General features: G+C 45.6%; 3 protein-coding genes across 3 annotated transcripts; 2 read left to right on the top strand and 1 right to left on the bottom strand.

Annotated features, from left to right (window-relative positions):
* Positions 1-146: 146 nt before the first annotated feature.
* On the top strand, positions 147-6,664 carry dgcr8 (DGCR8 microprocessor complex subunit). The gene is made up of 14 exons (XM_053869629.1): positions 147-267; positions 515-1,461; positions 1,956-2,115; positions 2,606-2,748; positions 3,232-3,556; positions 3,632-3,829; positions 4,323-4,424; positions 4,502-4,600; positions 4,671-4,753; positions 4,832-4,932; positions 5,020-5,126; positions 5,202-5,329; positions 5,637-5,750; positions 5,823-6,664. Exons 2-14 carry the CDS (start codon positions 790-792, stop codon positions 5,904-5,906), a joined length of 2,316 nt encoding a protein of 771 aa, XP_053725604.1. The 5' UTR covers positions 147-267; positions 515-789; the 3' UTR covers positions 5,907-6,664.
* On the bottom strand, positions 6,357-10,041 carry trmt2a (tRNA methyltransferase 2 homolog A). The gene is made up of 12 exons (XM_053869633.1): positions 9,928-10,041; positions 9,025-9,640; positions 8,842-8,950; positions 8,593-8,774; positions 8,245-8,359; positions 8,027-8,142; positions 7,856-7,967; positions 7,664-7,786; positions 7,528-7,603; positions 7,203-7,319; positions 7,033-7,129; positions 6,357-6,965 (listed from the first exon to the last, which is right to left on the bottom strand). The coding sequence occupies exons 2-12, from the start codon at positions 9,627-9,629 to the stop codon at positions 6,791-6,793; spliced, it is 1,827 nt and encodes a 608-aa protein (XP_053725608.1). The 5' UTR covers positions 9,630-9,640; positions 9,928-10,041; the 3' UTR covers positions 6,357-6,790.
* Positions 10,042-11,683: 1,642 nt separating this feature from the next.
* Positions 11,684-21,742, top strand: LOC128761965 (NACHT, LRR and PYD domains-containing protein 12-like). The gene is made up of 12 exons (XM_053869625.1): positions 11,684-12,874; positions 13,363-13,441; positions 13,525-13,659; positions 13,727-13,787; positions 13,896-14,115; positions 14,558-16,352; positions 16,430-16,603; positions 17,003-17,176; positions 17,699-17,863; positions 18,690-18,854; positions 19,429-19,602; positions 20,055-21,742. Exons 1-12 carry the CDS (start codon positions 12,643-12,645, stop codon positions 20,560-20,562), a joined length of 3,882 nt encoding a protein of 1,293 aa, XP_053725600.1. The 5' UTR covers positions 11,684-12,642; the 3' UTR covers positions 20,563-21,742.
* The last annotated feature ends 1,036 nt before the right edge of the window (positions 21,743-22,778 follow it).

The raw sequence follows: 22,778 nt of genomic DNA, 5'->3' as shown, positions 1-22,778 counted from the left end.
TTTATGACGATTAACGGAACTGAATAGAAGTATTTTCCCACCTAAATGCAGCTTCATCCCCCAACTGAATATGACGGGCATGTTTTCTAGCCAATCACAAAAAAGCCGGTAACTGTGGGCGGGGCATGTGTCGGTTAGTGCTGCGCGTTCCGTTCTTTCCAAGATGGCGGAACTTTAGTTTAGGCAGGGTCCTGCCGCGTCAAGATTTTAAAGGAAAATAAAATGCTTTAGTGTGTGTTTTATGGGATATATGTGTCCTTCTTTTTGGTAAGTAACACTGCTGTCATGTTCGTCTTTCTTATGAGTCGCAATTCATCTGTGCGATCTGATAGACTGTTTTTTCCCCCGCATCGTAGCATCGATGCTAAATGTAGCAAGGGCCCGATGCTTGCATGAAAAGGCAATTTAAATGAACAAATTCTGCTCGTGCGTGTGTGGTTAATAGTCGCGCGGGTGTCTGTGATGGGCTTTGACCGTCTGACCTTGCTTCCTTTGTCCTGTCTTTCTATCGTAGCGATCCGAGGAGCCCCCGGAGGATGCGCTGCGCCTACCTTAAGCTGAATGCATTGTGATTTCCAATAATTGAGACAGTGATTCTGAAAGCTGTCTACATTAATGAAAAGAACAATGTAGTCAGCTTAGCATATTCAACAGTGGTACATGATCAATACAGAGATGTGCTTCTGCATGCGTTCTGGTACTAGATAAGGACGTTTGTCTCCAAGTTAGACTCTTTTTAAACTCTGAATTTGCAGTGAGTTCAGGCGTTAAGCTGTCACTATAGCCACAATGGAAGTAGATGATATTTTGCCACCTCTCCCCTTGGAGCCACCTGACGATTTTGGCCAAGATGAGGGAAGAGCCCCTCCACCACCTCCCCTGCAAACGTCCAGTGACGCAGAGGTAATGGACGTTAGCTCTGGTGGTGATGGATACATCGACACCCCAGGGGACGGGGAGCCTAACTTCAGCTCAACAGTCTTCTGTAGCCACCAATCAGACGGACCCACGCCCTTTCCACCGTGCCCCAGAACAGCCCGCCATGCTCCCCCTGTCACCAAGTTCCTACCTGACCTGAAGCTGCTGAGGGATGTTAAAATTAGTGTCAGTTTTACTGAAAACAACAACAGCAGCAGCAGTAGTACGAGTAGCAGTAGCAAAGAAAGGAAGGTGCTATACACCGGTGAAGAGAAGGAGGAAGGCACTGACTACAGTCTAGAGATGCAGAACGGTGTGTTGCATGACTCGCTAGCAGATCAGCAGTTAAATCAGACTAGCTCTGCACCAAGGAGCACAGATGACAAACAATTAGATGAAGAAGATCTTGAAAACAAAGTAGAATTTGCCGTCTTGGATGACCTGGCTGACCTTTATGACAACTTCCTGGATCCTGAGGATGGAGAGAATAGTGGATTCAAATCTGAAGCTATAGCTCAACCCGAAGCCATGGCCTATGATATGGTATGTCTCAAATTCAAAGCAACATGTTCATTTAACACACCACACTATTGGTTTTTCACTGCTTGTCCATGAAAGGATTGCATACGCTCCATTTTTGGCAGTTTTGTGGTTTATTTTTCGCATGACTTGCTTTAAACAAGACACTAATGGTAGAAACATAGTACAATAGTGAGTAATGCAGCTAAGTGTTGTAGACTTGAATTACACAATAGCATTTTTTTACATTACTTTATTCCTATTATTGGTCAGTATTAAGCTCAGAAGATGAGCTCACACTTGTAAGTTATTGTTTTGTATTTTAAGGAAATTGACTTTAAACATCTTGAGTTCTTAGTAGCCTCACAGGGTGCACTTTCTCCATCAAACAGTTGTGTTAATCGTTCCGTCTTCTGTGCTTGTTCCTGTATTGCACTGTTCTGTTGTGGTGTATCTGGTTCTCCCTCTGTCTGGTGAACTGCCCCCCCTCCACCCACCTTAACCACTGACTCTTCTAGGATTTTGACAATGATGTTGACGCACTGCTGGAGGAGGGCATGCCTGTTCCCAAAAAGATGCGAATGTTGGAGGACAAATCTGATGCCGACAGCGATCAAGCATCAGACGGTGAAGGAAACGTTCAGCCCATGATGACCAAAATTAAGACGGTGCTGAAGAGTGAGTGGTAGATTTGTTTCAGTAGTTGTTGTCATACAACATTGGCATCCGTCAGGTGCTTGATCGTACGCAGCCTGATTACCTACAAGTTGTTTAGATGTCTAACATACTGGCCTGTTGCTGCATTTTATCGGGTTGAGTGAGTGAAATGGAGTTTCATACAGGTTAGTATTGGCCTCTCAGTAGAATCAGAGCAAGTGATTGTGTTTGATCAGATTATTGGTCCCTATTGGTATTTGTGTGTTACACTTTAAATTAAACTTGGATTTTATACGCCAGGATATTGCAGTGACTGAGATGTGTTTTTCATCTACTCTGAATTATTAAAACTCAATGAATATGTGAGCTGTAATTCTTAGCTCTAGCCTAACCAAAAGTGTCCGTATAAGATGAATATGATTGTTTTACTCGCATGTGAGTATACTTTCCCCCTTCACACATCAACTGCTGAACATTTTTCGCTCAACATTTATTTTATGTTCAATATCAGGTCGAGGGCGTCCACCCACTGAGCCGCTGCCAGACGGATGGATCATGACATTCCACAACTCTGGCATTCCTGTGTACTTGCATCGGGAGACCCGAGTGGTCACCTGGTCCAGGCCGTACTTCCTTGGTACCGGCAGTATCCGGGTAAGATGCAGGAGATAATTTAGTAAGGTGATGAAAGTTGGGCAGCCTTTCAGCTTCAAGTATTAGTGTGGGACCACGTTATTGGATGAAATGAAAACATTAGACGTTGACTGTCCTTCATCTTTACTGCTCAAAAAAATTAGCCTAGCCTTTTTCTGGAGATTTATCTTTACAAATTGGGCTTGTTGCCTTTACCTTATGTCCTTATTTTTTGTTTTGGAAGTCACAAACACAGTCATTATTAATCTTATAAAAAATAGATGCCGAAAAGAGGACTAGATGTCCGAACCGAAATTATAATTTCACTCCCGGTGAAGTGGTTTTGGGGCAGGAACAGGGAGAAGGCTGTTGCTGCTGAGGAAAATGCCAGGAATATTTTTGCTTGATCAGCTAAATGTCAAACAATTGTTTCACAAACTTCATGCTTTGGTCAGATATTCATATAAAAGGAGTGTGACCCATGCATAATGGTGTGCATTTCAGAAACACGACCCTCCCACCAGCAGCATCCCTTGCCTTCAATACAAGAAAATGAAGGAGCAGGAAGAGAAGGAGATGAACGGTGAAGTGACTTCGACAGAGTCTCCTGTGAAACCCAGTGAGGAGTCCAATGGTGAAGCTGAGAGCTCTGACGCGGCTGTTCAGGAGCAGGAGGCTGCGCCCACATCCAGTAATGCCGATGAGGGTTCTGATGTGGTGGATGCTGCTGGTGTGACCAAGCCCAAAAACACTCCTGCTTTTGAAACAGCTCAGGGGGCCCTCGGGCAAGTCAAGGCCAAGGTGGAGGTCTGCAAAGATGAGTCTATAGGTGGGACGCTGTCTGACTTCAGTGTCTTAACCAGTGAAATGTTGCCTATAAAGGACTTCCTTTCTTTGCATTCAGAACTTGAAGATTTTCGTAATTATCTGGTGAAGCGCTTCGACTTTGAACAAGTGACAGTCAAGAAGTTTCGCACCTGGGCAGAGCGACGGCAGTTCAACCGAGACATGAAGAGGAAGCAGGCAGAGTCAGAAAGACCCATCCTGCCTGCCAATCAGAAACTCATCACGCTGTCAGTCCAAGATGCTCCGACCAAAAAAGGTATTGGGACGTTATTGTCTCATGCATCTAATGTGAGATCTCCATCTCCCCCCGTGTATGAGGCAATACAATATTTTTATTAGCTGCCACGGCGAAGGACAGGTGTGTCTGCAGTGTTTTCTTTTTCACTGCTTTAGAGGAGAAACGTATTGCTCTTGTGTGCATTTTCACGGGTGTAACCCACATACACGGAGCGTGTGCTTATCAGTGAAAGGGTTTTTGGCTCTTTGACAAGTGCCTAATCTTGAGGTGCTGTGCCTTTCAAAGGGCTGTACCGAATGGTCAACTGGCTCAAGGACAGGGTGGCTTAGTTTGGATCTGTTTCAGATGAGATGGACTGTGGTTTCGCTGTTGAAAGTCGACACTGTATAATCACAGTAGACACTATCCTTGAATGCAACACCCTGACTGGAGGGACGTTGCACTGTGTTTTATGATATATTCATTTTGTCATGAAGGTGAACTTACTAGGGATCATTTCTCTTCCGACTAGAATTTGTCATCAACCCAAACGGGAAGTCGGAAGTCTGCATCTTGCATGAATATATGCAACGCGTGCTGAAGGTTCGCCCTGTTTACAACTTTTTTGAATGTGGTAAGTTCACCATTTTCCGTGTTCTGCTCGGATCCTCCTTGGCTCTCTGGTGTTAAGTGATTTGCATGTTCCCACAGAGAACCCAAGTGAACCCTTCGGAGCGTCGGTCATTATAGACGGCGTCACCTATGGCACAGGGATCGCGAGCAGCAAGAAACTTGCCAAGAATAAAGCAGGTGATTCTTGTTTGCTGTGCGTTATACAGTTGTTATGAGCACTTCACTGACCGGTCTGTCCCAAACTCAGCGCGAGCCACACTGGAGATCCTCATCCCTGACTTCGTGAAGCAGACAGCCGATGAGAAGCCTGTTGAAGCTGACGAACTTGAGGTATTCCTCCATCTGCAATATAAAGAGAGGACCTCCGTATGACCCCACATTAATCGCCTCCATGTTCTCTGCCGGCAGTATTTTAACCATATCAGTATTGAAGACTCCAGAGTGTATGAGCTGACCAACAAAGCTGGACTCCTCTCTCCTTATCAGATTCTTCACGAGTGCCTTAAAAGGTTTGACCTCCCCGAGCGTTCTGACTACACAGCAGCTGCTTTGGAAGTGTGTCTAATCCAGCACCATGCTTGCTTGTGTTACTGCAGGAATCATGGAATGGGGGACACCAACATTAAGTTTGAGGTGATCCCAGGGAAAAACCAGAAGAGTGAATACGTGATGACATGTGGGAAGCACACAGTGCGTGGATGGTGTAAGTAGACTTTTTTTTTTTTTTAAACTCCAATTGTGAATGTTCACACAGTGACGTTTATCCCTGTCATTTCAGGCAAGAACAAGAGGGTGGGGAAGCAACTGGCCTCACAGAAGATCCTGCAGATGCTTCACCCGCACGTCAAGAACTGGGGCTCGCTGCTGCGGATGTACGGCAGGGAGAGCAACAAGATGGTGAAGAAGGTGGGCTCCCTTTCAACTGAAAGCATCTGAACTGGCATGTGGTAAATGAGCGCAGCTCAAGTGGGAGATGTTTGCCGTTCAGTTTTGTCTCTTCCACACGTCAGACGTGATTTGTATTTTGGCTCTTTAGTTGTTTACTGCACTTGTTCTCTTTCCTGTCAAGCCTTCTCCTTCAGTCACATGACGGTCAACTCCTGCATGCAAGCCTCTTTTGCCAGGAGGTTTTTCCATTTGGCAATTCCGCAACTTTTGATCACTTTAATGGTCAAGTTGCATTAATGTAACTCAACCCAATGGTCCTTTTCAGGAGAGTTCCGACAAGAGCGTGATCGAGCTCCAACAGTTTGCCAAAAAGAACAAGCCAAACCTGCACATCTTGAACAAACTGCAGGAGGAAATGAGGAAACTGGCCAAGCAGAGGGTCAGTCACAAATCTAGCTCTTCTTCACGTCGTCACCTTTCAGCTGAAACAGCTTTTCCTTTGGTTCTGCAGGAGGAAACAAGGAAGAAACCCAAGATGACCATCATGGAGTCGGCTCAGCCGGGGAGCGAACCCCTCTGCACTGTGGACGTTTGACCTCAAATAATGTAACCCTCTGTCTGCGCGTCGCTGACCTTATCGAGCGCTCACCTCGAGATTATGAAGAAGACTTACTCTCCCCGGCTCTCATGCGTCCTCAGCTTCAATTTGTCTTTGTTTAAAATAGAAGGAGCAAACTTGATTCATTCTGCACTTGTGTCCCTAGATCACTGGAGGGATAGTTTTAAGCATTTATTTCAGCTCCATTGCACAGCGCCCTCTTCTGTCCACTTCAGTACTGACTCATGTTTCTATTCTGGTGAAGTCATCTTGTTGCTGGAGTTGATCCATTTCACGAAGGGCTACGCGCAGCGCACACAAGCCCCCTGTACAAACTTAGCATTTGTCCATCCACAACATATTTGAAGACTCTGCAGCATGAGCAGGGAAATAAAACACGGGACTTTGTCTTTTCAATTTTGTGGCCGTTAAATGTGACGTTTTACTGAGTCAGATTCTTTCCTTCGACAAGGTGAAAACATGGAAACCAAAGCTTCTATCGACGTTTGTGCTGCAACTGTACGCTAGGAAAAAAAACAGCAGTGTGTTCAAGTTGTTTTCTACACGACATGATCTGCGTAGTGACGAGAATGTGCTTTATTTAGTGTGTCTGTTCTGCTTTGTGCGTGCTCAAGTTGAAATACTGCATTTATGTTTCTTCGCTGGAATTGAAGTAAATATTGCAAACTGACTTCTGTGATATTTGTTATGCAAAATAAAATGTCTTGACTAGAGGATGTGTTACACTGGAATGATTTAAGTACTCAGAAGTACAAACTGAAATTTTGTTTAATTTGATTCTTTAAAAAAAAAAAAGATTACATGACAAATGTTTTCAACTGAACCTGTTTTATGTTGAGATTAGATTTTGACCTAAGAAACTAGCAGGCTTTCTCCTCTGGATTGTCACTAGTCTTCTGTTGTGCGTCATAGTCGATCCTCTCCAGCAGCAGCAGCATCTCCACATGCATCGTCTGAGGGAAGAGATCCACCGCCATGGCTCGCACCGGACGGAACGGTGCGCCGTGAACTCGGTTGGACGGAGCCCTGCACAGACTGAAGAGGGAGTCGCTGTTGCTACTATCAGGTGAGCGAGAGCAACGTTTGTCGGCCTGACACTCACTCTATGAAGTTGTTCATGGCAGCCTTCCCATTACATGCAACATACACCAGCCTCTTCAGGTGCTCCGCCCTCCTGATGGCCAGGATCACCTTGGAGTCTGGAAACAGGACCACAGCTCTCTCAACCAACGTGTAGAGAAGGGAGAGAAGCAGCCATTTTATTTCACTCACGCAGGCCTGCCCGAGGTGGATCCACGATGGCCGTGACGTTTGGTGACACCACAGAGTTCAGGATGCTTGGGAACACGTCTTCAGCTTTGCCACAATGGAACTCCACATTACTGAGACCTTCAGCAGCAGAGAACAGGTAAATTATTTTGAAGCATGTTGTGTGATAAGTGTTTAAATGCGACTCATGACGATCTCATATAAGGCCACCAGGGGTCGTCATCGTGCTTTAAAAAACGCTAAAAAACGGTGTAGCTACATTCAGACTTGTGACCAGACCAACAGCAAAGTTGCTGAGGGGTGAGCAACACACTGGTCTCTCTCTTACCGTTAAGTTTGGCATTAACCTTTGCATCCTCCACTGCCTCCTGACAAAGCTCGATACCTATCACCTTCTTCACCCTCTGGAGGAAGAGACCACCGTGACACAACTGAACTCCTCTGATAGTCGTCTAAATCCAAACCTTTGCCAGAGAGATGCCGATCGTTCCTGTCCCGCAGCAGACGTCCAGAACCGTGCTGTCCTGGTCCAGCTGGGCCCACTCGCCCACGGCAGAGTACAGGACCTCCGCTGCTCCCGTGTTCACCTGCAAGTATAAAGGCCTCAGCATCATCAACCCACAGAAGGTACTGGATAAGTACTTTATCATCCCGACCTGGAAGAAGGAGTGTGGGGAGATTTGGAAGGTGAGGCCGAGCAGCTCCTCACGGATGCAGGCCTCACCGGCCACCAGCTCGCACGGCAGGTCTTCCAGGTTTGGGGAGGTTCTGGAAGGTCACATTTAAATTGACCGGACGGTTCCTGTCAATACATTCTTGTTTCTCACCTTTGACCCTCCCGGACAAAGTACAGAGACGTGACCCCGCTGTCCTTCCCCTGCCCCTCAGTGAAGTACGTCCTCATGGAACCCTTCAGCTCATCCAGCTCCTTTTCCTCCAGTTTCTGGAGGCACAAAGGGGGTCACCTTTAGGGTGATCCAAGACTTGCTAATGTTTACAACTGATGCACCGATATCAGAAACTAGTGACGAGTCATTCCTCTCACCTGAGGGTTGAAGAAAGCCATCGCCATGGCTTGTTTGGTCCTGGTGGTCCGAACGGTCAGCTGCTTCCAGTGTCCCTCATAGGTCTCCGGACTGTAGACGGAATATGGTGTTGCCCTGAAGGGGTCAGTATCGCAAAATCTTTACTAGATTCTGACATGACACGTTCAAAGTGGTTCACGTCAGTGAAAAGTGTGATCAACTGTGGGGTTCCTCAAGGCTCTATTCTAAGGCAGCTCCCGTTGAGAACCTTCTTTGGCCTCCCACTAACATTAGAGGCTAAGATTATGATTTTTTTTTTTACCAGATACATTATAAAATATAGTGCTTTATCAAAAGCTGATTTCTACCTAATGAACTCCTGGAACTGGCTGACCACCTTCTTGGCCTCAGCAGAGACGTGGCAGGTGTCCGCAGGACCCACCACAGCGCAGGAGCCTCCTTTGTATTTGCCGAGACGGAAGCCCACCGTCTTGTCTTGACCGTCTGCTCCCATTGAGATGAGGAACTCGCACTTGTTCCTGTACTCCGTCTGACAAACACAGCGGAGTAAAGTTACAATAGCAAGCTAAAGTTGAGCGTGTCAGCAGAAGGGGCACCTGTGTGGGAGACGGACAGATGGCTTCCAGAGGACAACACATTTTGTTGTACTTTTCTTTCTGGGCGAAGAGCCACGGCAGCATGCCTTTGTTGGTGTTGCCGATCTCTCTGAGAAGAAGAGAATCGCATGACGTAAACCAGCTCACAGAGTACGTTCTATAACCCCACTTCTTCAAACTCACTTAGCCAGACGCTGTAGAACCGCAACCACCTCCTGCTCCTTCCTCCTCAGCTGCTCCTCATACGGCACCTTCCACAGAGGCGTCACCACGTTCGCGATCTGGACACTCAGCGGCTCCTCTTCTCCGGCTTCTTTGCGTTTGGTGGCAGGTGGACGGCCTTCTCCATCTCCCCCCTCCTCCTCCTGCTGCTGCTGCTGCTTTCTCTTCTGCAGGATGGGGTCTGCTTTGGGCTTGGCCAATCTGACGGTCAGCACTTGACCTTTCCACTGCATCCCGTGCACCATCTTCATGGCCTTGTCTCGCTCCTCCTCATTCTTAAAGGTGACGAAGGCAAACGTCTGTCGGCCGAACAGCTTGATCTTGTGCGGGTTGAGGCCGTGTTTGGACAGGAACTTCTTTAAGTCATTGAAACCGACAAACTTGGGGAGGTTCCTTATCTCTACTTTGTAGATCTCAGAGGTAAACAGGTCTCCTTTGACGTAGCGGAAGAGGCTGGGGTCTGAGTTGCTATCAGGAGTTTCTTCCTCTGTGGCTTCTTTGGGGAGCGGCGGAGGAGTCTCCCCTTGGAACTCAGCATTCTTGGGGCTGCTGCTCACATCAGCCATGACTCTGCCAGCTGGAAAAATGCTATTAAAATAGAACATAGAAGCTGCACTCACCATGTTGCATTATTATTATTTCGGTTACAAACTACCTGTTGTTGCTCGCAATTTATCCGTGAGAGTATTTTGGCTCGGTTTCACATGATTAAAAAAAATAAAAGGATACAATTTCATAACGAACAACATTCATACACAGTCAACGCTCGTTTCGCCTTCATTACATATTGACATTTAGATTAACAGACGCGTCTTTAGTTTGCATCAGTTACATTAATACAGCCAGACAAAAACACTTGCCTACCTCCAGGTCCAAAAGACACAAGAAGCGTCGTCAACTTAGGGACACGAAACAACTTGGGGACTGTTCGTTTAGAGCCCGATGCGAAACAGAAACTCAGAACGCGGCCATGTTGTAACCACGTGGGAAAGTGAACGTTGACCTCATTTAAAGTGACAGCGTCCTTTTTCTAAACATCTTCATGCGTCGTTCTGCGTGAGTGACAGCAAATAACAATGTTATTAATTGTCGTTTAAAAACAAAATACTATGTTTGAAATGGTCTTGCTGATTCATTTTAAAATGCTGCATCGTAACTCATGGAAAACTGAAGGCAACCTCGTCAAGACGGTGACGTGAAAACCGCCGAAGTCGCGCTTGGTTTGTATTGTTTTATAGTCAACGCTATATTATACACTGCTTACTTACTTTTTTGTTGATGTCCGTGCTGTTAGCCAACTGAGTCACTGTTGTGTTGCTGTTTTGCACCAAAATATGTCATTAAATATTTGTGTGTACGAAGTTAGATACCATTAGCATAATTAGCAAAATGGCCGCCTCTTACTTAGACTTGGACTTTCTTTATTGTCATTGCATAAAAACATATCACTGTATTATGGCAACGAAATTTCGGTCTGAGGCCTCCGGTTTCCAAAAACAAAACTATATGTTCAAAAATAAATAAATATGAGATAAATAATCACAATTAATCAGGAAGATGTCAAAAAAAATAATATATATATATATATATATATATATATATATATATATATATATATACAAATAATAGGTTCGTTTTACGTAGTGAAAGAGTGGAGATAGAAATTATAAATAAAGAAGTCATGCATGCCACTTCCAAAAAAACTGAGACATATGTTATTTTATTTAAGGGGTTCTTGGTTTTAAAATGGCAGCTGGTTCGGCTAAAGAGAATCGCCTCATCGAAGGTGGTCAAATGGCGGCAGACCAGAGGAGCGCTGATAAGAGGTCAGTGGCTTGATGTTGCTCTCAAGTTTTGAAGTTCTGGTAGGAAGTTCTGTCTGCTACTGCAACTTAAAACGCTATTTAAACGACAATAATGATAACCACTGGCCCCCGTCAGTCATGTTTTCTCTCCATCTCTTCTCACTAATGTTTGTGAAACTTGGCTCAACTGCGGCATTAGAACAACAGCAGACACTTTTGCATAATTTCAGTTAACATTCACATAAGTTCTCTCTTTCTAGAAGTATTTTCTTTAAATGCCTGCAAGTTCAAAGTTACATTTGGAGTATTCCTTCTTCTCCTAGCACGCCCACCACTGCTTTATTTTGACATTCATTTCATGTTCTCAGGGACTTTAGATCACATTGTTACAGTCTGCCTCATCTGTTGGGCAATGAATCCCCCAATGAAATGAAATCTGTTGGGAGCAGGACTTGAGCATGGTTCTGTCTGAGGAGGTGTTGAGGGAGAGTATCAAGATCGAGACAAGACTAAGATAGTACAGTACCTAGGTTCTCGACCACAATCCGTTCCAGACAGCCGTTTGAGAAGCGAATTGTTCGAAATCTGAATCGATTTTTCCCATTACAATGAATGGAAAAAGCAATAATGCGTTCCAAGCCTTAAAATAGTCTTTTGTAGGAGTGAATGTAGAGTGTCTGCTGCAGGTGGCTGTTCCTCTATGTGTGTGGCCGCTGCATGTGGGAGGGGTTGCCGAGTGAGTGAGGTCTCTCCAGAAGTGAAGAGGTGCCCGGTGCGTGTCCAGCTCTGAATGTGCGCTTCTGTGCAGTTTGGCTGTGACAAAGTCATAAACCAAGTCACGCTCTGTCCCAGACTCGCCTCATCCCTGTCCCAGCTCCAGCCCACAACAGGACATCAAACCCTGGAGTGAGTGCTCCAGCACCTCCCCTGTGACACTCTACCACGGTCCAGTGTGGAGACAGGAAAGGTTTTACACCTCAATATGAAGAAAAAACAGTCAGAAAATTGAGCTAACGGGACACGTCTGCATACAGAGGCTGCGTTATACACAATAACAAAGCGCGTCGTGGGTCAGCTGGTCAGTGCGCGCACGTTATGTTTTTCCGGCTTTTTTCGGGAGCATTCGAGTTCTGGATTTTCATTGGGAATCAGAAGCAAAAAAATCGCAAGATTTTTGTTCGAACTCCGATTTGTTCAAAGTCCGGGGCGTTCGAAAACCGAGGTACCACTGTATATAAAGGAAGTCTCGAACTGATCGATAATTGAGTAATTATTAAGGATAAATTAGTTTTTAATCCAATGAAACAGCAAACATAGCAAACATTGGTTAACCAATCAGGTGTCATCTGAAACAAGCAACACCAGTCTGACAATTAAATGAATGGTGTTTGGGTATCCTCCTGATCAGTAGCAACAAAAAGCAGCACCCACTGTGGCCCTTTTGTGGATCAGTTCGGGACCGTGGGTAAGTATCAAAGAAAAAACACAACAAAACTGAACAAAAAGTCAAGATTTTTTCTTTTACCAATACAGTAATGCTTGAATAGAAATTCCAAGTTCGCCCATTGTTTTATTATTTAAAAGAGGGGCACAATTCTATTTGCTGATGTGAATGAACAATTACTTGACATGTAAAACCCAATTTTAAAAGTTCAGACGACAAAAAAAAGAAATATCAGATGATCCACACACACATGTGACAAACAAAAGTTTGGATCCAGTGTCATTCACAGTATGAGTGGTTCATTGCTTCTTATTGATTCTGAATGTGTCAATGTCAAATGTTGTTTTATTTATTGTTTGTGCTCAGTCTTATGAGGACAAGGAAGTGTTCGGAAACGACATTCTTCTCTCTTGCCTCTCGCTGCAGCTGGTACTGGGCGTGTTGTTGTCATTTGTGCAAGTCTTTCACATGAGTACGGATAATATGGAGCAGAGCTCGGCTGAAAAGTTCACCCCATCAAACGTGGACATGCAGGGTCAGACCAGAGGAGAACAGCTAAGAGGTCAGTGACCTTCTGATATTCCACAGAAGGACCAGGAGTTTTATCATGAGGCAAGTGGATAAACAAGAAGTGGAAGTGGACTTTTGTTTATTTTGGTCACAAAATACAAGAAAATACAGTAAAATCTGAATGTTTGACTTGTTTGATTTTAAGATTTAGAACAGTTGCCACCTGATGCAATAGACATGCAACAGTGAATCAGGTGTGAGCACATGACTGCATGACCTGTTCAACCTGTTGGACAACCCACATCACATGTTCTTTGATGCTTGTTAGTAAAACAACAACTTTTTAATTTCTTTGATATTTTTCATAGTTCTTTCCAGTTTCTGTCCCACTACAATCAGTCTGATCAGTTCTACATCCACTGATGGCAACCTTTTTTTAATCACATCGCAAGTGTTACCTCTTGTTTGAAGCATGTAATATACTTGTTTTTTGATCAAAATTGTTACCTGATTTTAAACCACTGTTGTGTTTGTGTGTAGGTGTTGATGAGGAAGGCAAAGCTCCTCTCTCTACATCCTCTGTCGGTGAGGATCATCACAGCCAGATCAAAGCTCTGAGGTGAGGGTGAGGTGATTAAGTAGTTCTTCATGAGCTCCAAATATCTTAAATCATTTTACACAGAAACCTCTATGTGTGTGAAGCTCAAAGCGACCTCCATCATCTGATCTTGGACTTGGACCTCAGCCTCGACCTCGAGCTGCCTGTGTCTCTCAGAGTGACTGGTCAATGGCAAGAGGCGTTGACTTCAGAGGTGCGCAGGAGTCGCTAGATAAGAGGTGAGTGTAAAAGTATGTGAAAGTTAATGTCAACTGATAGATGACTCTCTTCATATGTTCTTCACAGAGAAGATCAATTGATCTCAGATGTCCAGCAGCATGAGACAGATGTGGACTCCACAATGCGGGTACGGTGCATCAGCTGCTGCTGCTTCATGGAAGCTCTGAGACCTGGAAATGTGAGAGCAGCATCCTGGCTTTTGTTGGTCATACTCGGTCACATGTTTGTGTTTCAGCACTTGGATATGATCGTCCTGACTCAGGTCAAAAGGGAACTGAAAAGAGTCCACAGGTTTCTCAGTCCAGATGACCAGACACACCTGGATGATGAGGAAGAGGAGGAACTGATGTGTGAAGAGGAGCAGATGAGGTGCAGCAGAGAAGCATTCCTGAAGTACATTGTGAACATCCTGAGGAGCATGAAGAACGAGGAGCTTGCTGATCGTCTGTTGAGCAGTAAGAGGATTTGAACCTTCAACCTGCTGAATCTTAAGGTTGATTTGAGCTTGAAGTACCGTAATTTACGGACTATAGAGCAACACCCACTAAATTTAAGAAGAAAAATAGATAGTAAAATAAATGTTGTTCACACATAAACGGCACCGTCTTTAAGCCGCTGGTGTAGTGCTGCTGTCATGAAACAAACCGGGCAATGTTCTGAACTTGAATCATGAGCTCCTCACATCTTTTATTCGCGTTAAAGTGCTCAAAATGCACTGTTTTCGCCTGTGTGCCTGAAGTTCCAGCGATTACAGACCTCCAGGAGATTGGCTCTGTCGCTGGAGCTGCGTACACGCGGGTGAAAACAGCGCATTTTGCCTCTGATTTCAGCCTGTAAAAACGCATCATCTGCACCTTCAAGAATCTCGCGCTTCATTTAACTTCTTTTTGCATTCAGGAAGTCTTGATGCAGGGTGTAAAGGACGACTGAAGAGGAGCCTGCAGAAGAAGTTCCACAGAGTTTTTGAGGGAGTTGCTAAAGCAGGAAGCTCCGCCCCTCTGAATCAGATCTACACAGAGCTCTTCATCACTGAGGGGGGCACAGACCGGGTCAACCAGGAGCACGAGGTCCGACAAATCGAAGCAGCAGCCAGGACCCAGACCAGACCAGAAACTACCATCAGACCAGAAGACCTCTTTACAGCCTCACCTGACAAAGACCGACCAATCAGATGCCTGCTGACGAAGGGCGTGGCTGGCATTGGGAAGACCCTCCTGACACAGAAGCTGACTCTGGACTGGGCTGAAGACAAAGCCCACCAGAACTTCCACCTTGTGTTTCCTTTCACCTTCAGAGAGCTGAACCTGCTGAAAGAGAAGCAGTTGAGTTTGGTGGAACTTGTTCATCTCTTCTTTCCTGAAACCAAAGATTCCGGATTCAGCAGCTTTGAAGGAGTCCAGGTTCTGTTCATCTTGGACGGTCTGGACGAGTGTCGACTCCCTCTGGACTTCAATAGTCGAGTCCTGACAGCAGCTACAGAGTCCACTTCAGTCGATGTCCTGCTGACCAACCTCATCAAGGGGAAGCTGCTTCCCTCAGCTCGCCTCTGGATCACCTCACGACCTGCAGCAGCCAATCAGATCCCTCCTGAGTGTGTGGACATGGTGACAGAGGTCAGAGGGTTCACTGACCTCCAGAAGGAGGAGTACTTCAGGAAGAGGTTCAAAGATGAGGAGCAGACCACCATCATCTCTCACATCAGGAGCTCACGAAGCCTCTACATCATGTGTCACATCCCCATCTTCTGCTGGATCACTGCCTCAGTTCTGGAGGACATGTTGAAGAGCAGAGAGAGTGGAGAGCTGCCCAAGACCCTGACTGAGATGTACATCCACTTCCTGGTGGTTCATGCCAAAGTGAAGAAACTCAAGTACCATGGAGGATCTGGGACAGATGAAGTTTGGGATCCTGAGAGCAGGAAGATGATTGAGGCTCTGGGAAAACTGGCCTTTGCGCAGCTACAGAGAGGAAACTTGATCTTCTATGAATCAGACCTCACAGAGTGTGGCATCGACATAACAGCTGCTGCAGTTTACTCTGGAGTCTTCACTCAGATCTTCAGAGAGGAGAGAGGACTGTACCAGGACAAGGTTTTCTGCTTTATCCACCTGAGTCTCCAGGAGTTCCTGGCTGCTCTTCATGTCCACCTGAAGTTCTTCAACTCAGGAGTCAATGTGCTCGATTCACAACAAACACAGAAAGTGCCAAGACTCTTGAGAAACAAACTCCACACGGAACAGTTCTACCTGAGAGCCATGAACGAAGCTGTGAAAAGTTCAAATGGACATCTGGACCTGTTCCTGCGCTTCCTTCTGGGTCTTTCTCTGCCGACCACCCAGAGCCTCTTCCCTGGATTGTTGACTCAGACAGGAATTCACTCTTGGACCCACCAGGACACAGGAAAGCTCATCAAGAAGAAGATCAGCAAGAAAGTGTCTCCAGAGAGAATCATCAACCTGTTCCACTGTCTGAATGAAGTGAAGGACACTTCTCTGGTGGAAGAGGTCCAACAGCAGCTGAGATCAGGGGGTCTGTCCACAGATCAACTGTCTCCTGCTCAATGGTCCGCTCTGGTCTTCATCTTAGTCTCCTCAGAGGAGCATCTACGTGTCTTTGACCTGCAGAAATACTGTGCTTCAGAGGAGGCTCTTGAGAGGCTGCTGCCAGTGGTCCAGGCTTCAAATGAAGTTCTGTAAGTGCATTGAACTGGAACATCTCTGATGATGTAAACTAAACATGGCTATTTGGTTTCTCTCTCTCTCATTTCAGACTGAGAGACTGTCGACTGTCAGAGAGAAGTGGATCTCTTCTGGCCTCCGTCCTCAGCTCTCCCTCCTCTAGTCTGACACACCTGGACCTGAGCAACAACACCCTGTTTGATTCAGGAGTGGAGCTGCTGTCTGCTGGACTGGAGAGTCCTCACTGTCACCTGGAGACTCTCGGGTCAGAACATTTCATTTCCCCAGGTTTTTCGCCACTATGTCAAAGTCAGAGATGGAGACTGAAACAAATGATGCGGGATACAATCGATTGTTTTGCTTGAAAAACATTTATCTCAACATATATTTTACACAGTAGTTGATGACAGGCCTGACCGACCTGTCGGAAGTGAGTTGAACCTGCAGAAAGGTTGATGATACCGACTGGAGACATGAAAATAGACGACCGCTGACCTTAACTCATACGTCCAACTAGAATAAAAACTCAGTCTCTCTCACACTTCTGAACACACCTGCAGCTGTGTTTGAAGAACCTGGATATTGTTTGTCTGGAGTTAATAAAAATAGTGATTCACTTTTGTTTGGGTGAAAAGATGATGAATGTCATGTGTCTCTTCCACAGCCTGAGCTTCTGTCATCTGTCAGAGAGAAGTGGATCTCTTCTGGCCTCAGTCCTCAGCTCTCCCTCCTCTTGTCTGACACACCTGGACCTGAGCAACAACAAGCTGGAGGATTCAGGAGTGGAGCTGCTGTCTGCTGGACTGGAGAGTCCACACTGTCACCTGGAGACTCTCAGGTCAGAACACATCATCTCGTCACTTATCTTGTCTCACTTCTGAACATATTTATAGTGTCTAATACCACATGGCAGTTCATTGTTGCATCTGACACAACAGGTCCAACATTGTCTGCTTGGTAACTGAGTATCAGGTCTGCTGCTCACCTGGTTGGTTGCGACTGCTGTTCCTGGTGAAATGACCTTTTGGATGATACACCACAGTCCCTCTGATGTATTTGATATTTTCTTTCATTGGTTGCCATCATATAAATGGATGTGTTGTGCCTTATTTGAATAAATGGCGGTGTCTTTTTCTTAAACAGAAGCCTTTACCATCTACTGTTTAACACCAGACCACGGCAACTATATTTTCTCATTGTCTCATTTGATTCTAATTTATGTTCAACCCTGCCAAATATTCAAAATTATTTGATGATTATTTTATGAATGAAAAGAGTTTTGTCTGTCTTCAAAGTGTAAGTCTTGAAGTCAAAACAGCATTGAAAAAGTCCCACTTGATGACACTGGTCTCTTCCGCAGGCTGGTCTGCTGTCAGCTGACAGAGAGAAGTGGATCTCTTCTGGCCTCAGTCCTCAGCTCTCCCTCCTCTTGTCTGACACACCTGGACCTGAGCAACAACAACCTGTTTGATTCAGGAGTGGAGCTGCTGTCTGCTGGACTGGAGAGTCCACTGGAGACTCTCAGGTCAGAACACATCATCTCACCTCTTCTGTCCTGGTCCACAACTGGATGGTTATTCTTCTTGTTTTGGAGAGATTTTTGCTTCACTTCTGGGCATTAGTTAAAGTGTGGTGTCACTGCGACATGGAAAATTGTCGTTGGATCTGACACAGTAGTTTGAGTCCCCTTGAAGTTCATCAGCCTGGGCTACAGCCAGAAGAAGACGAGACACTTCAAACTTAGGGACCCACTGGACCAAAACGTTAAGGCCTATGTTCGGACAAGACGCAAATGTTGGACGCTGCTAAGGCCGTCAACCTGGATATTACCTACTTAAAACATCAAGAGGTTGCCGGACTGCAGCAGCACAGCAGATCTGACTTGGGCTTTGAGGATAGTGTTAGTTAGATTAGTTATCTCTGAATATGTCAAAATCAAAGACACGAGCCTGCAGGTCCCCGGTTTACAATCAGTGAGCTCTGCCCACACAAGTCCACCAATGTCAGCTTCCTGGGAGGCCAGAACTCTGGTGATCAGGTCCCCTGACCATGAGGCATCACAGTCCTTTCTGAAATTTCTGCGCGTCATTTAAAATGTATATGCTGTAGCACCTTATGGGAATTTCTGTTCCGACAGAAACTTAACCATTCCCTCTTTAACACCACACCCTGACACTAATATGTGTATCACATGCTTGATCCTATTTAGTATGTAATTGCCTCAAATATTCAAACAAGAATATGATTACCTCTTTATGAATGTAAACGATCAGGTCTTAAAATAAGGTCTTAAATTCAAAACGGAGCATTGAAAAAGTCAACCTTGATGATGACGCTGGTCTCTTCCGCAGGCTGGTCTGCTGTCAGTTGACCGAGAGAAGTGGTTCCCTTCTGGCCTCAGTTCTCAGCTCTCCCTCCTCTTGTCTGACACACCTGGACCTGAGCAACAACAACCTGTTTGATTCAGGAGTGGAGCTGCTGTCTGCTGGACTGGAGAGTCCACTGGAGACTCTCAGGTCAGAACACATCTCTTCAGTTCTGGTTCACACTTGGGCTGTTCTTCTGGTCTCATGATTTTTTGCAGTTTGTTGCCTCACTCTTGGGCTTTATTTGAGTCATCTAACTCGCCAATGTGACATGGCTGACTCAGTAGAATGAGTGGCATGAATCAGATGAAGTTCTACATGGAGCTCTGACCTCTGAGGTCCAACGTTCTGCTTTCCTGGCTGCCAGACCTGTGGTTATCAGATCTGCTGCTCGCCTGGTTGGTGTGGAATGGACCTGAGGATGAGGTGCCACAGCCCCTCTGATGAATTTGTTTTTCTTAAATTGCTCACCATCATTTAAAACAGCACCTCAGAAGAATAAATGCTTGTTTTTCAGACAGACACCTTTGTGAGCTCATCCTCAGCGACAGACCATCTTTTGTGTTGGATATTGATTGATATGAAACTGTTCCATATTTTCAAACTGTGTTGTGATGATTCCCTCACGAATGAAAAAAAATTTGTCCTTATGTATGTTAAAAGTCTATAAGTCAAAACTAAGCATTGAATAAGTCGCACTTATTGATGACTCTGTCTTCCACAGCCTGAGCTTCTGTCAACTGTCACAGAGAAGTGGTTCCCTTCTGGCCTCAGTCCTCAGCTCTCCCTCCTCTAGTCTGACACACCTGGACCTGAGCTACAACAAGCTGAAGGATTCAGGAGTGGAGCTACTGTCTGCTGGACTGAAGAGTCCACACTGTCACCTGGAGACTCTCAGGTCAGAACACATCAGCTCATCTCTCCAGTTCTGGTCCACACCTGGATGGATCTTCCGGTATCCTGATTTTCTAGAGGGCTGTTTGCTCACTAGGTTGGGTGTGACTGCTATTCCTGGTGGGTTGTATCTGTGGATCAGACGTCACAGTCCCTCTGATGCATTTGTTTTTTCACAAATCAGTCACCATCATATAAGAAAGTAAATAGCACCTTGACAGAATAAAACTGTGTCTTTTCTTACAAAAACTTTCACCATCTCCTCTTAACAGACCATGACACCAATATTTTTGTCACGTTTGATTCTAATTAATGTAAAACTGCCTCAAATATTCAAACAAGAATGTGATGATTATCTGTAACCTGAAAGTTCAGTGTCCTCATGAAAGTCTTAATGTCAAAACAGAGCTTAAATAAATAAATCACACTTGCTGATGACGCTCGTATCTTCCACAGGCTGCGCTTCTGTCATCTGTCAGAGAGAAGTTGTTCACTTCTGGCCTCAGTCCTCAGCTCTCCCTCCTCTAGTCTGATACAACTGGACCTGAGCTACAACAAATTGCGGGACTCAGGAGTGGAGCTGCTGTCTGCTGGACAGCAGAGTCCACACTGTCACCTGAAGTCTCTCGGGTCAGAACACCTTTCGGCTTCTCCCTTCGGGGGTCGCCACAGCGGATCATCTTCCTTCATCTCACCCTGTCCTTTGCTTTCTCTACTCTCAAACCTACAAAGGTCATGTCCCAGAGAGAAGCTCAGCATCTTCATCTCTGCTACCTCCAGCTCTGCCTCATGTTTTTCCTCAGTGCCACTGTTTCCAAACCATACAACATTGCTGGCCTCACCGCCCTTTTGTCACACATCACACCTGGCACTTTTCTGCAATGATTCTATCTTGCTTGCAACCGCTTCTTCACCTCTTTCTCACACTCTCCATTGCCCTGGACAATTCAGCCTAGATACTTAAAATCCCCCACCTTCTTCATCTCTGTATCCTGTAACTTCACCTGTCCACTTGGCTTCCTCTCATTCTCACACATATATTCCGTCTTACTGCAGCTAACCTTCTTTCCCCTCCTTTGTAAGGCAGACCTCCACCTCTCTAGCCTATCTTCCACTGGCTCCCTGCTCTCACCACAGATCACAATGTCATCTGCAAACATCATCGTCCAAGCGGCTTCTTGTCTAACCTCATCTGTCAATCTGTCCATCACCATGGCAAACAAGAAGAAAGGCTGAGACTTGGTGCAGTCCCACCTCCACCTTGAACTCCTCTGTTACACCTGCACCAAACCTCACCACTGTCTCACACCTGGCACACATGTCCTGCACCACTCCACAAAACCACCATAATTGATTTCTTTCAAATTTATTAAAAATAAAAAACATGTACATAAGTATTCACAGCCTTTGCCATGAAGCTCAAAAATGAGCTCAGGCGCATCTTCTTTCCGCTGATCATCCTTGAGATGTTTCTATAGCTTAATTGGAGTCAAACTGTGGTAAATTCAGTTGATTTGACATTATTTGGATAGGCACACAGCAAGTTCCCACAGTTGACAGTGCATGTCAGTGCACAAACCAAGCATGAAGTCAAAGGAATTGTCAATAGACCTCCGAGACGGGATTGTCACGAGGCACAAATCTGGGGAAGGATACAGAAAAAATTTCTGCTGCTTTGAAGGTCCCAATGAGCACAGTGGCCTCCATCATCCGTAAATGGAAGAAGTTCGGGACCACCAGGACTCTTCCGAGAGCTGGCTGCCCATCTAAACTGAGCGATCTGGAGAGAAAGGGATCGGGATGTGACTAAGAACCTGATGGTCACTCTGTCAGAGTTCCAGCGTTCCTCTTTGGAGAGAGGAGAACCTTCCAAACGGACAACCATCTCTGCAGCAATCCATCAATCAGGCCTGTATGGTAGAGTGGCCAGATGGAAGCCACTCCTCAGTAAAAGGCACATGGCAGCCCGTCTGGAGTTTGCCAACAGGCACCTGGACCATGAGAAACAAAATTCTCTGGTCTGATGAGACAAAGATTGAACTCTTTGGCGTGAATGCCAGGCGTCATGTTCAGTGGAAACCAGGCACCGCTTATCACCAGGCCAATACCATCCCAGCAGTGATGCATGATGGTTGCAGCATCATGCTGTGGGAATGTTTTTCAGCAGCAGGAACTGGGAGACTCGTCAGGATAGAGGGAAAGATGAATGCAGCAATGTACAGAGGCGACTAGACTGGGGCGACGGTTCATCTTTCAGCAAGACAACGACCCTAAGCACCCAGCCAAGATATCAAAGGAGTGGCTTCAGGACAACTCTGTGAAGGTCCTTGAGTGGCCCAGCCAGAGCCCAGACTTAAATCTCATGGAACATCTCTGGAGAGATCTGAAAATGGCTGTGCACCAACGCTTCCCATCCAACTTGATGGAGCTTGAGAGGTGCTGCAAAGAGGAATGGGCAAAACTGCCCAAAGATAGGTGTGTGCCAAGTTTGTGGCATCATATGCAAAAAGACTTTCATTACTGTGCTGCCAAAGGTGCATCAACGAAATACTGAGCAAAGGCTGTGAATACGTGTGCACATGTGGTTTCTTTGTTTTTTATTTTTAATAAATTTGCAAAAATCTCAAAAAAAAAAAAAATCACATTGTCATTATGGGTTGTTGTGTGTAGAATTTTGAGGAACAAAAATTATTTGAATCCATATTGGAATAAGGCTGTAACATGACATGTGATAAAAGTGGAGCGCTGTGAATACTTTGTTCTAGTCAAGAGGTCTACTGCCACCTTTCCCCACACTGTTATCAGTCAAAACATTCCCCTCTCGATCAACCTAACCTGCTGCACGCCCTTCCCTCTCTATCTCTCTGCCTTGCAATCCTGTGCAAATCTCTCACCCACCTCACAGTCCAACCTCACATACAAGTCCTCTGTTTGGCCATTGACACCACTACCTTTGTCTTTTGCTGTGCCTCCCTGTACTCCTGTCTACTCTCTTCTGTTCTCTCAACGTACCACTTTTTCTTAGCTAACCTCTTCCTTTTTACACACTCCTGCACTTCTTTGTTCCACTGCCTCCTCCTCCTGATCCACTTTTCTTCCAGGTGACACACCAAGAACTCTTCTACCTGTCTCCCTGATCACCTCAGTCGTAGTTGTCCGTTCTACGTAGTTGTCATCAAT

The sequence above is a fragment of the Synchiropus splendidus genome, chromosome 7 (genome assembly GCF_027744825.2).
Source record: "Synchiropus splendidus isolate RoL2022-P1 chromosome 7, RoL_Sspl_1.0, whole genome shotgun sequence".
Classification (NCBI taxonomy): domain Eukaryota; kingdom Metazoa; phylum Chordata; class Actinopteri; order Syngnathiformes; family Callionymidae; genus Synchiropus; species Synchiropus splendidus.
This window is presented reverse-complemented; position numbering and strand designations above follow the sequence as displayed.

What these genes read in the sequence shown, in the direction of transcription:
- dgcr8 (XM_053869629.1), top strand. Translation starts at nt 790, where the DNA reads ATGGAAGTAGATGATATTTTGCCACCTCTCCCCTTGGAGCCACCTGAC. An exon ending in TTACAACTTTTTTGAATGTG is followed by an intron (nt 4,425 to 4,501) that starts GTAAGTTCACCA and finishes ATGTTCCCACAG; the next exon opens with AGAACCCAAGTGAACCCTTC. An exon ending in CTTCACGAGTGCCTTAAAAG is followed by an intron (nt 4,933 to 5,019) that starts GTTTGACCTCCC and finishes GTGTTACTGCAG; the next exon opens with GAATCATGGAATGGGGGACA.
- trmt2a (XM_053869633.1), bottom strand. Translation starts at nt 9,629, where the DNA reads ATGGCTGATGTGAGCAGCAGCCCCAAGAATGCTGAGTTCCAAGGGGAG. An exon ending in CCCCACACTCCTTCTTCCAG is followed by an intron (nt 7,787 to 7,855) that starts GTCGGGATGATA and finishes TTATACTTGCAG; the next exon opens with GTGAACACGGGAGCAGCGGA. An exon ending in TCGGCATCTCTCTGGCAAAG is followed by an intron (nt 7,604 to 7,663) that starts GTTTGGATTTAG and finishes CTCTTCCTCCAG; the next exon opens with AGGGTGAAGAAGGTGATAGG.
- LOC128761965 (XM_053869625.1), top strand. Translation starts at nt 12,643, where the DNA reads ATGTCAAATGTTGTTTTATTTATTGTTTGTGCTCAGTCTTATGAGGAC. An exon ending in CAGAGGAGAACAGCTAAGAG is followed by an intron (nt 12,875 to 13,362) that starts GTCAGTGACCTT and finishes GTTTGTGTGTAG; the next exon opens with GTGTTGATGAGGAAGGCAAA. An exon ending in TGCTGATCGTCTGTTGAGCA is followed by an intron (nt 14,116 to 14,557) that starts GTAAGAGGATTT and finishes TTTTGCATTCAG; the next exon opens with GAAGTCTTGATGCAGGGTGT.